The 12,567-nt window shown below is 42.0% G+C and overlaps 1 protein-coding gene across 1 annotated transcript in view; it reads right to left on the reverse strand.

Moving 5' to 3' along the window:
- Nucleotides 1–12,567, reverse strand: part of SDK1 (sidekick cell adhesion molecule 1) — a gene marked incomplete at both ends in the record, with an annotated part of 357,418 nt that overhangs the window by 36,119 nt on the left and 308,732 nt on the right. Inside the window, 3 exons of the mRNA XM_079542659.1 lie at nucleotides 4,389–4,490; nucleotides 6,505–6,564; nucleotides 8,389–8,524. Coding sequence (XP_079398785.1) covers nucleotides 4,389–4,490; nucleotides 6,505–6,564; nucleotides 8,389–8,524 — 298 coding nt within the window. The remainder of the gene's footprint in view (nucleotides 1–4,388; nucleotides 4,491–6,504; nucleotides 6,565–8,388; nucleotides 8,525–12,567) is intronic.

Below are 12,567 nucleotides of genomic sequence, written 5' to 3' on the forward strand. Positions count from 1 at the left end.
AGCACAAACAACCTGGTTGGAAGCGACACGAGTTCTTTGCTAGAAGCAGCTCACAAAGGAATGTTGGTCTTTGCTTCCCTGTGAGGCTTGCCTCTGCTTAGCATGGCTCCTTTTTTTGTGTTCGCTTCCTCAATTTAAAATCACTACTTTTGGTCGTGGAGCTTTCCAGATAGCTTCTGCTCCTTAACTGTAAAACACTGGCAGCTCCAAGTGCAACTCTTGCTGTAACTGCAGGGCTGAGCCTCCATCCTTGCTCCAGGAGTGGCTGCACAAAACTAACTCTGGGAGCTCCAGGAACAGCTGTGGAGCTGTGGACAGGTGGAAATAATTGTGATAACAGCAAGAAGAAGAGGAATATTCACTTTGGCCTCTGTGAGCATTGCACCAAGGGGTAAATTCAAGTATCTGTATAGGATAAGAGAAGAGAAGCTCAACTCTCTGTCCCAGCCCTGCCCCCTTCTAAGCTGAGGTTTCACTCTGATGAAAGCGAGATGGGCATTAAACCTGCATTCCTGAAAGACGATGTTAGCAACCACAGCAGCTTTTCAGTGGAGGACTTCTAAGGAGAGGATCTCTGTCTGCCAGTGTTTTGTTCCTTCCTCTTCCCTTTGCAGAATGGGCTCTGAGAGATCATTATTAAAGAGAACAACAACAACAACAAACCAGCCTCATCAGTTCCTGTGAATTCTGAAGGTCACCAATGCCACCATCAGTTATAATGACATACATCACTCCCTCTTCAGACAAATGGACTTACAACCTATTTAAAGGCAAGTGTCTCTCAGAGCACTTCACCCCTTCTGCTACCTCCTCTCTATACATACACACTCTCCTCCAGCAGCAGCTGCTGGAAGAAATTATGAATTCCATTATTTTTCATCCAGAACAGCTTCGCAGTATATGAGAGAAACACTGGAGGCTGCAGGCTCGTTAGCACAGGATTTGTATTGCCACCTCCCACTTTATTCACCAGCCCAAATTAGGTGAAGCATGCCTGCCCCAAACCTGTGCTTTCTGTTTAATTAAAATGCAGGTGGTGGACTACCCTGAACTCCAGAGCCCACGGCACAATCAGACAGCGACAGTGACCCAGTAGAATAATGCTCTTGATGTAGGGGCTGCTCTAACAGAGCCTTAATTTCAGTCAAGCAGAACAGCACCTCTGGTAGCAGCTGCATTTAGGGCCAGGATGATGATCAGCACAGCTTCTTTCTGCCTTCCCAATCAAAGCCGGAGTCCCTGACAGCTGAACTGCTCAATGAATTAACCAGGCGAGAAGGGGACTTGCTGAGGGGCTGCAGCTCCCTTCTCATTGCTGCAAGTGGCAGCTTTCAATTTTTCTTTCTTTCTTTATTTTTTTTTTGCTGTTTGTCAGGAGATGCACGTGGTTCTCTAATGAGCAGGGCAGCCAGATCTAAATAGGCAACTGCATGGATCTCCTCCACATAGGAGAGGGATGCAGGGGCTCAAGGCAGGTGAGGGAAGAGCTGGCTCCACTCAGACCCATAAGTGCAGCATAGGGATGGTTTATTCTCCACATCAGAGAACTTTGCAAACATGCAGACATAAAACCTTTACTGTTTCAGTGGATGGGACAAAACTATGCTATGAGAAAAAAGTTCTGCTCCACCTACTACAAAAAATACCAACCAAGCCAACCCCAAATCTGCCTGCATCTATCCCTTTAAATCACCTGGCATATCAACCCTGTTACTTGGGCCAGGAATCTCTACTTGCCCTTGGCCCAAGCCCATGAGAGCCGGACACTTGGGACGCTGCCTTGGGTAAGACTCATTGGCTACTTGAGTTTGTATTGTAAAAATCCAGATACAACGATAGGAACATTTTCAGGTCTCACAGGGGAGAGCACAAGAACAAAGGAAGGGTTTGGGATGCTCGTCTTCCCACACCATTTATCTGGCTGGGCTGTTTGCTGCTCCCATCCCACGTGGCACACCAACCATCAGTATGATTTCTGGATGTTTCATGCTGTATAAAACATGGCAGACTGCACAGAAATGGATATTTCCTCTGAAATGTTACCTAAAGCATTCTTATACCTAAAACCACCATATTCCCACAAAGGTATGTGCTATATATTCCTTTTCACAACTGCAAGGAATCTTCTTTCACCTACTAGAATTACTGAGACCCTTACAGCACAACGAAGCACCATTTAGCAGTACTTGGACTTAAATTATCCTTCAGGCTGGGGACTGGTCTGCTTCAGTCACTTTGTGTTCAGTGCTATGCTCATGTTGTCAGTGGTTTTTGTTTACTGCCAAGGTTTTCTCTACTATTTACATGGGTGTCCCATCATCAAAGCTAAGTGGACCCATTTTTTCCAGCTTGCTACTTATCCAACTCTACCATGGGTAAGAACATCAAGCAAACAATAACAACAAAAACTTGCATTTCCACAGCACACTTCAACTCGAAAGTGTCACAAATCAATTTAAAACCTAAATTGCAGCACCAGCTCCAATCACTTTGCTCACAGTATAAATCACAGCCAGCTCTGGAGGTGGAAGAGGCAGTTATATAACAAAGCATAATAACTTCACACTACAAGTGTGAAAATCTGCGGGAAGATCCTATGTTCATCACTTCTACTGCATGAACCCAGATTGTCCCTAACCAGAAGTAGAGCCAGGATCCCTAAAAACCACACTGAGTCACGTTACAACCCCAAAAGCACCAGCCCTGCCTGTGCAAGAAAGCCTTAGAATAATTAAGGTTGGAAATGACCTCTGAGACCACCAAAGTCCAACTGTTGACCCATCCCCACTCTGACACAAAACAACGTCCCTCAGTGCCACGTCTCAGCAGTTGTTGAATACCTCCAGGGATGGTGACCCCACCACTCCCTGGGCAGCATGGTTTCATCCCAAGTTTGGCCTCCTCCATTGCCCGGTTCCCTGTCGGAGCTGCAACGAAGATGAAGCGCTGTCTGGTTAACATACATGAGCACCACCACCCCTTTCTTCTCCCCACCTGATTTTCCATGCTCTGTGTATGTGTAGAAATGCGTTTTTTGGCTCAGTTTGCAGCAGGGAGGTATTTTGTTCTGAAACAAAAATCTATTTTGAAGTCAGATACAGTTGGCTCCACTTGGGGCTTCCTTTGCTGCAGTTACAGAAAGACACTGGAGCACCAGCATACTAGAAAACATGTAGGTATTGCCAGCTGTCTCCAAACCATGCGACCCTGATTAATTTATGACGTTTTCAAAGAAAGATAGTGAATGTCATATGTTATTTGAAATTAAAAGGTTAAGCAGTACTAAAAAAAAAAGTGGGCTTTACTTACTTTTGAGCAATAGAATCTTCAGTGAATGACAATAAATTGTATTAGCACTGAGTTTGCTAACTTTTACATCTTAGCCTTGAGACAGAAGAACAAAAGTGCAATCAGATCTGTTCCCAGCAGCAGACTGAACAACAGGAGGGAGCGTGTTGCCTATTCTTGTTCTAAGCTTCATAAGATGTTGCTGCGGAAATTGATACCATAACTAACAGCTATTTCAGTGCCAGCCTCTCTCCAGCTGGGGTCACCGTAAATCCTGCATCGCCACCGGGCTGAGGAGGAAGACATCAGCATCAGCTATTCCAGTCCTCCGCTGGAGCCTTTGAGAGGAACAGGCTCAGCTGCAGGTTATCTCTGCTCCGCCAAATCACTTGTTTCACAAAGCATTCAGAGGAGTGCCTGCTTAACTCTCTTGTCCTGATGTCTGCCTCCGGCCTTCCAATGGAGGGATTTAAAATTGATCGGCAAGTTACACTTCATAAATGCAGCCTGAATTTATGCACCGCATCCATAATAAGTGGCAGCATGAGTAGTGACACTGCACCACAGCTTCTGCATGTGATGCAGAGGTAGAAGTCTGCATGTTCTTGAGAGTAATCTTCATCTGCAGCTCCAGAGCTAGCATTAAACTGGACACAATATCTTCTTGACTTCAAGAGCATAAAAATACGGCAAGATGTGGTGCACAGGCAATGCCTCTACACAGACAGCAATAAAATAAAAGAACCAGCTTCCCAAGTCTCCCTTGTTTTGTAGTTCTGTTTCTTTTCCCTTGTGGCTTTCCTATGCTCTACTTTCTACTTTAACTTGAGTCAATTTTTCCCTCAAGCTAATTTGGTATGACCAGTCATTCTCCTGCAACTCCAAAAAGGATTTTCTCTTTTTTCTTTCAAATGCACCTTCTTCCCTTATTCCTGTGGACCAACTGGCTTTGAAAAGGCAAGAAGCTATTGGTGCCAGCCTATTCCAGGAGAGAATGCTACAGAAAACTGATAGTGATAATGATCCAGTCCTTTCCCAATATTTGAAGAATACCAGAACTTGTTGAAACTAAAAAATATATATAAACCTTTTTTACCTACCTGCTTCACCCACAAACACTTCCACTGGCGTGCTGGTAGGGCTCTCACCAATGACATTATATGCTGTCATTAACACTTCATATCTCTTGTATTTCTTCAACTCTGAAAATGTAAATTATATTGCACATTATTATTCATAGTATATTACAGTATTGACCTGTCTTAATCTCCATCACTTCTTCATCACCACACTTCTCTCATGAAATGCTGCCTTACAACAGTGCAGTGGTGTGCTATCTACTTCCACCCTTCCTCAACACATTTATCACAGTAGGGTCTGCACAATTATGAAAGATCTTTGCTACGAGATGACAGAATTTTCCAGTATTTTCACGGTGTCACTCCAGTAAGAAGGATCACACCTGATGATTAGCTAGCTAGGGGAATACCTCTGGGTCATTCCTGATGACAGGGAAAAGGTGGGACTTTGAATGCTGAACACATGGGATCATTTTGATCTCTACTGGTAGGAATGAACACGGCTTCAAGCCTTCGCCTAGCCCCAGAGACTTCCATCCAGGGGTCATTTGGCAGCTGCATGGCTTGAGAATGTCACTGCTGTGACAGGATCCAGAGGACAGCCTGCAGCAGGGAAGTTGCAGTCCTGTTCAAAGTACTGCCTGCATATCTTTCTCCCTCAACGTGAACACGGTTTAAAGATCAATCCCAAAGAGAAAGGAGAATTTGAAGTGTGGGCTCCATTTGGCCATCACAGAACCAATTTATTAGCTGTTATATTTATATTTATATATTATATATATAATATATATATATATATTATATTTATATATATTTATTAGTTATTAGAAACTATTTACAGATGAGGTAGGAGAATAAAAGCAGTGTGACAAAAAAGCAAGAAAACCCAATGGTATGGGGGCAATTAATAGATGTAAACGGGGATGGATTAGAACCATGTCAATGTCACTGGGAAGGCAACAACTGAGCAGTTTTGGACTTTGCCTTTTTATGATGGAAGAATAAATTCTAACAGAAATATTTATCCTCTAAAATATTTAACAGTGAAATTAAAGTAAGAAAGAGATCAATAATATAAACAGCTGTATTTAAATGAGCTCAGAATTGATTAAGACATGCATGGCCAGGGTACAAATTTCTCCCTTTGCCAATAATTTTCTCTGTTATCTATGAATCACATTGTACCTTTCTCTCCGAGGCTGACAGAATGCTATCGGTTTGGTGAGGTTCAATAACTCTAATCATGCTGGTTCTTCAAGTTTTACTTCCATGGAAATATTTACAAGTGCCTTGCTCCTATGCCTGACTCAGAGCTCAGCCTCGTTTCCTATTCTCGGGTATAGAGTAAATGATATCCAATATATCACTAACTTTTTGCCAGTCCATTAATAAATATTAAAAAAAAATGTAAGATATATGGCTCTTGATTAGAATTTCAGTACTAGGCAGCTGGTACAGAGAAAGTTTAATTGCTGCCATGAAAAGCCACAAGGGACATTTTAGTGTTAACTGGATGTGGAAGAAAATGGAACATATGAGAGTTCATGCATGCAAGTTTCAGTGGGGATAGGGCTTCTTTTTTTTTTTTTTTAGCCCAGCACAATCTGTGACTCAAAAGCCTTGGGCAAAACCTATCTAGTGAACCATCATCACCACAAAGCAACTTGCCTTTTAACTCTGTCGAATGCTATTTTATTCATTTCCAATTGAAAACACCTCTGGAGATGCATATAAATTCATTGGGCCCTCTCTAAATTGGCCTCATACTCTAAGGAATGCTCGAGCATTGCAATGCTTGAATCGTAGGGCTAATGATGTGATACTGCTAAACTCAGATGGACTGCAAAATACGTAGCAAGCAAATCAAAATTCATTTAGCATCAGCAATGCTGGGTTGTTACAGTCAACTATGTTTTACCTTCCCAGCAGCCACAATTTTACAACCACTACCTACTTGCATCATCAATATCTATTGATGTAGAGAAAGCAAAGGCTTAAAGAAAAAGGAACTCCGGAAACCAGAATCATTAATTTGTGTTGATTTCTGCCAGATCCGCCGAGGACAACAAGAGGAGTTTGCCTGTATTGTATTTTGAACCATTAGAAAGAGTCTCATCTAAAGGCAATGTGCACTTACGTGTTAATTCATACGTCGTTAATGCAGAGCTGCTGTTCACTGTCTTGAAGCTGCTTTGGGCTATTCAGGGTAAGCAAAGCAGAAAGCTTGTTACAGTGCAAGGAAACAGTTATTGCAAATGATGTACAGCAGAGACAGAGGCAAATGATGCAGCACACACACACACAGTTTGAGCTTTAGGACTATACCTCGAAGGGCAATAAAACCACATCACTCTTGTAACACATCAAAAGCATCTCACTCACACGGGTTTTTTCATTTTCTCCTCAAACAGAGAATCATACAAATATGCAATAGAGAAATGTTCTGACTCTTAGATTAAACAGAATAAATGAGTGCAGAGGAAACAGTTTCTAGGGGAGAAACTAAACACTGTATAGCATTCTTATGTCTCAACATGCAAAATTTGAAACATGGAGAGCTGCAGGGTAAAGACTTGGAACATGGGCCACAAAGTGCAAACACTTACAGTACGATAGGACCCGTTTCTTTAAATGCATGTTAGATTCCCCACAGTTTCACTTACAGAATTCAACATTCCTGCTGTGAATGAACTGCAGTAATATGTTAAGCAGTGTAAAACTGCAGGTCAGTGAGGAACAAGGGTGCACTGAGGTGAGAACTGTCATATTATGAGGAGAGAGAGGGATATTTCTCTTACAATACTTGTCTCCAACCCTTTTTTTCCCCCTCTTGTCTCCCTGGAGAAGCAGAGCAAGGTGTTTTCTACTATACAGCCATTAGCAGCATTGCTGCAGGGTCAGCAAGAAGAGGGAAGAGAGGAAACCAGTAGGTATTACAAGCTTCCTAGCTTACAAGACCAGAGAGCATCTGAAGTCATTACTTTGTGATGAGATACACAGCTCATCATTCAGCTTTTGCCTGGAAAAAAAAACACCCTTGTGCATGCCTGCACCTGGAGGAGCTGTACATGTCTTCTCTGGTTTAACCTCTGTGCTCCCAGAGCCCTCACTCAGCTCTGACAATGTAAATGGAATCACAGATGGATGCTGATGCTACATTAATACATTCACCTTTCCCACATTCACACAAAAATCTTTCTTGCTTTTATAGAAGCCATGTTTATGGATTCAGAGAAACATGGGAGATGCTGTAAGACATTGAAGTAGTCTTGGCATATTCTGCTGCTCATAGACTCTCGTCTTACTCTGAATATTCCACTGACATCAAACAGGACTAAAGTCAGTCCTGCTGTGAGCACCCCTCATTGCTGGGCCTGTAGGGTTATTGAGCACTCACATCTTTACCTTCCATCACCTTATTCTGCCTATTCTTTCTTTCTACCCTTTTTCTAAGCCTTTTTCACTTTTTTTCTATTATTCACTTCCCTCTCTACCTTCCTTCCAAAAAAATCCCAGCAACCACCAGAGCAAGCATGCACCTTCTTGCTCATTTTTGCTATTTTCTTCCAAAATAAGGGCACGCACTTCAACATTTTACAAGTGCTATTTAAGATTTCTCCTCAGCTGTTTTCCTCTACTGCAAAAAGAAAAACAGAATGTCAATTATAAAAACTATTAGAAAATAGCAAGCTGAGGAAAATGAAATCTCTCTCCTTTTTGTCTGATGGCAGAAAATGTCTACCGGGGTAATTGTGGAGATGGCAGAAAGCAGGAAATCAGAGGGGACATGGAGGACAGAACATCGATTCAAGCACGCTGGCACAGATTAGAGTGCACCATCACAAGCGATGCTGATCAGACAGAGGCTATTAGCATTTTCCAGCATCTTCACCTTGACTGGGTGAAATCTAAATTATCTCCAGCACTTTGGGCATAATGGTGTGTTCTTTCCATAGGTAGGAGTGCACATAGCGTCTGGTATAAAGACATTCAGGGATAAGCATCCGAAACACAGGCTTACGTGTGAGCTCAGCTCTTAAAGCTGAGGGGTTCCTGACAGCTTTGGATTCGGTGGCAGACCCAGCATCGTAATCCAGCTCCCTGTAGTAGATCCGGTATCCCAACAGCAGCCCGTTCAGACTCTCTGCTTTGGGTGGCTGAAAAATGTTCATGTGAAGAATATTCTCGTTAGGATGAGCATGGTAACTAGCAGAAATTTGTGGGATGCAGAATATAAATAACAGATCACTGAAAACGCACGCTGATGGTCACCAACACAGCAAACCAGTGTTTCACTTCGGAAATGACAAAAGTAAATTATTTTGTCACAGACAGTGTCCTTAGTGGATGGATGTTCATAGAGCATTCTTCGTTTAACAGTATTTACCTTTAGAGTAACCAAGAGCCATTTGAAAAGTAACGAACCATTCTGTGGTTCATTAGGATGATGAAAATAGCTGCCAGAGCAGCTTCAGAGAGGAAGCACAGCACGATGAACTCCTGTGTGTAGCATTGGTTGAGGCCCATGGGAAAACCCAGATCTCCTCCATAGCAGCTTGGAGCAATAGAGGATGTATGGCATTGAGCTGGCCCAAATACATGCTTTGTTCCTCTGCAACATGCTACTAGATGCTCAAAGACATCCAAAGGATTCTTCAGCAGCCCCTCACATCTTCAGATACAGACGTACAATCTATACACTGAAAGGAATTTTCTGTGCAAATGGCTTCCTTCAGTAAAGACAAGCAAAGGGATTCTTCATGTTTGGGAAAAAGTGACTTTCATGAATCTAATGCAGGCTACTAACTGTGGAGAAGAAAAGGTGCCCTGAGCCATTTATCTTCTAAAGATTCTTGTACCGAAACTTAAGGGGCTGAAAGGATAAATGAAAAGGATTTTAATGATGACCTTGCCTTTAATCCAGAAAGATTCCTAGCAGTTTTGAGAACTTTACTGCAGAAATCTTCAGTCCATCATTAAAAAATTAACCACTGGCGTGATACTCTGTTACAGCACAAGGTAATACCACATGTAATTGGTAATGAACATGTAATGAAGAAAGTAAAAAGCATATTTTTTACAAGAAAGGAAGCAGATATTTGGTAATAACCTGACTCTGCTTCTTGAAATGACAAGAATCTTCCATTGCTTCCTTACAAAAGATGAAAGAAAGAGGGTGGTCCTGGCTCATTGTATGTAAAAGATTTTTCTTTGGGTAAGGACTAAAGAATTAAGTAGAAAGAATGTAGTTCAGGGGAGTCAAAAAAGAAAAGTATGCGATCCAGAGTTTATGAAAACTACCAAGCTACCATGAAAATGCTCCTGGAAGAAGCCTGCTTCTTTTGCAGTTGTCCTGCCTGAAACCTGCTGAAAGCAATCTGAAAATTCCAAGTGCCTTGCTTTGTTTGCCCTCCTCCATCATGATGTTTCATACTGATTATACTACTCCATCCTTTGCAGAAGCTTTGGCTGTCTTTCATTATTGTTTAGCATTACAGACTGACCTAGGAACACAAGATTGTGAAATTGAGAACCTTCAAGTTGGGCCCTCAGAAAACAATTCAAAGTCCTTTTCACAGTGAAAGCTCCACCAGAAGATGAGCTATTTTTTCTGCTTCCCAGGATTTTTTTGGAAAGCTACTCCACTGCTCGGCTGGTTAGAAACCTTCATTTAATTTCTCATCTAAATAATTCATAGTGAGTCTGTAACCATTTGATCCTCTGCTAACATTGCCTTTTGGATTACATTGTTCTTCTCCTTGTGGGGTCTTTACTCCTAGGCTGTATTTCAAAAAGAGCAACTATATCCCCTCTCAGACCCCATTCTAGAAGGTAATAAATCAACCTCTTGTCACAGAATCATAAAAGGGGTTGTGTTGGAAGTGAGCTCAAGGATCATCAAGCTCCAACCCCTTTGCCGCATGCAGGGCCACCAACCTCCACATTTAATACCAGACCAGGCTGCCAGGAGCCCCATCCAAACTGGCCTTGAACACCTCCATGAATGGAGCATCCACAGCCTCTCTGGGCAGCTGTTCCAGCACCTCACTGCTCTCAGCCTTTTCTAGCCACAGGCCAGATCCCTTAAGCAAGGGACTAAACTAACAGACTCAAAGAAGTGACAGCTTTTTCCATGGCTCAAAATGTTCTCTTCTGCAAGATGCAGATGAGATATTATTTATTATAATCTTATGTAGCACTATTTTTTTTTTTTAAATTAAAAAAAATCCACAAAAGTTGGAATTGGAAATCTTACATTCTTAAAAGGAAAACTCTACTGAAGCTGTTCCTCCTTACTCTGCCACACAGCTGATAACAGACAGAGCTCCATTCCTCACTGTGGTATAACACTGATTGGTTGATAGTGGGCATTGTTTTCTTACACCTCCTTGCGATTCTCCATTTTTCCTCCTCTTCAAATTTAGGAGGAAAGCTCAGAAAATAAATGGCTTGAAATCTGTCTTTCTCCTTGCCATAGAAACGATGTTTCTTTCCTGAAAAGGGTACTCTGCTAAAAGGTCAGGTCTTCCCCTTCCTATCTGTCTCTCGCGGACAGAACACTGCTTTTGATGTAATGGATTATTTAGGGTTTTGTATGGAGGCCTGAGGGATCTGCTGAAACAGGTAAAATGATTATGAGTGGCAGCCCATAACATTGTACACGAGCAAGAGAAACCGTTTTGTGCTCTTGGAAGAAGAAAGAAAACAATGTAAGTTTGAATAATTGCTGTCTCTATGGCAGAAGCAGAACATACATAATCCTGATATTAACTGTAACATCCTCCAGAATATTTGAAATAACCTTGCATTATTGATAGAGCAGACCTCAATGGAAATTACTTATTTTCCCCCTACTTTAAATTTAAAAATAATGGACTGATTGGACCAAGCAGCTGAAAGCACAGATAGTGCATCTAGAGTTTGTTCCGTGAATTATTAACACAGCTCAAAGTTAAAAATTTAGCTTTGCTTGGAAATCTACTCTCCCATTTAGCTTGACTGCTGTTTTCAGTTTACATTATTTCTTAAACACTGCTGTGAAACAACTTCTTAATTGGAGGCTATTGTGGGACTTGAAGATTTTTGTTTATTTGAAAAATACAGTGCGGCTGAATTACCAGGATCTATTAATATACATGTAGTAATGACATATAATCGCCCACAACTCCCCTGAGATGGCTCTGGCACAACAACCCCATTTCATTTTCATGAAATAAAAAGCATCCAATTACCTAAACAACCACCTATTTCACATTAACTACACACCAAATAATCAGTCAATTGGGGGAACGTTTATTTCCACGGTACGCCATGCCTCACATCCTCCTTGTTGCCTTCCCTATGCCTTCTCCTTCACCGTGGGCTTTATTTGGAGGTGGGGCAACAGATTTATATCTCTCCATAACTCCTTTGGTGAAACTGTTCAGCATGTCTTCTATTTGCTCAACAAGCTGTAAGCAATGATGTTACGTAGCGTTAAGCTGCGTGAACTTGGGCCAGCATCCCTTCAGTACAGCCAGGCATATTTTTAAAGTGCTGCTGCATAGCAATGAACAGACCCTCATACATATATTTTTTTCCAACATGCAAGGAGCCCCATCTGTACTGTAAACACGTTAGGCACATTTTTCACTATAATACAATCTGTCCAAAGCTATCTTTACTGTGTGCATGGGACATCATCTTGGGAGCGGGGTGGGCAGAGGCTTTCCAGAGCAGGTTATGGTTAACGTGCAGTACCCCACTGGGTTCCCTCTCTTAATGCTTACTCCACAAAAAGAAGCCTCAGGCAGTGGGTCACAAAATGTTCCAGCATATCCCAGGAGGCCAGTTTTGGATGGGAAGATAAAGGAAGGCACAGGAAATGTGTGTATATAATGCAGACTCGGCACGAATACTTTCATATCCAACTCAGAGATATTACAGAGAGCTGGAACTTGCTTTTCTTTTCTTTGAAGAAATCTTACTTTTTTAGCCCTCAAAGAGCCAACAGAGCACGTGATGCTCCTCAAAGGTATGAACAGGATCTCGGGCACAGCATACACCTCTGATTACTTCGGCAGCTGAAGGAGGCAATGCACAATGTGAACAACAGAGCTTTTGATTACCTGATCTCTGCCAATGTTTCACACCGGTAAATGCTCTCAGTGTAAAGATGCACCTCTACTGATATCAATAAGAGGACAGGTGAATCTGTACA

Source organism: Tetrao urogallus, assembly GCF_951394365.1.
Source record: "Tetrao urogallus genome assembly, chromosome: 15".
Classification (NCBI taxonomy): domain Eukaryota; kingdom Metazoa; phylum Chordata; class Aves; order Galliformes; family Phasianidae; genus Tetrao; species Tetrao urogallus.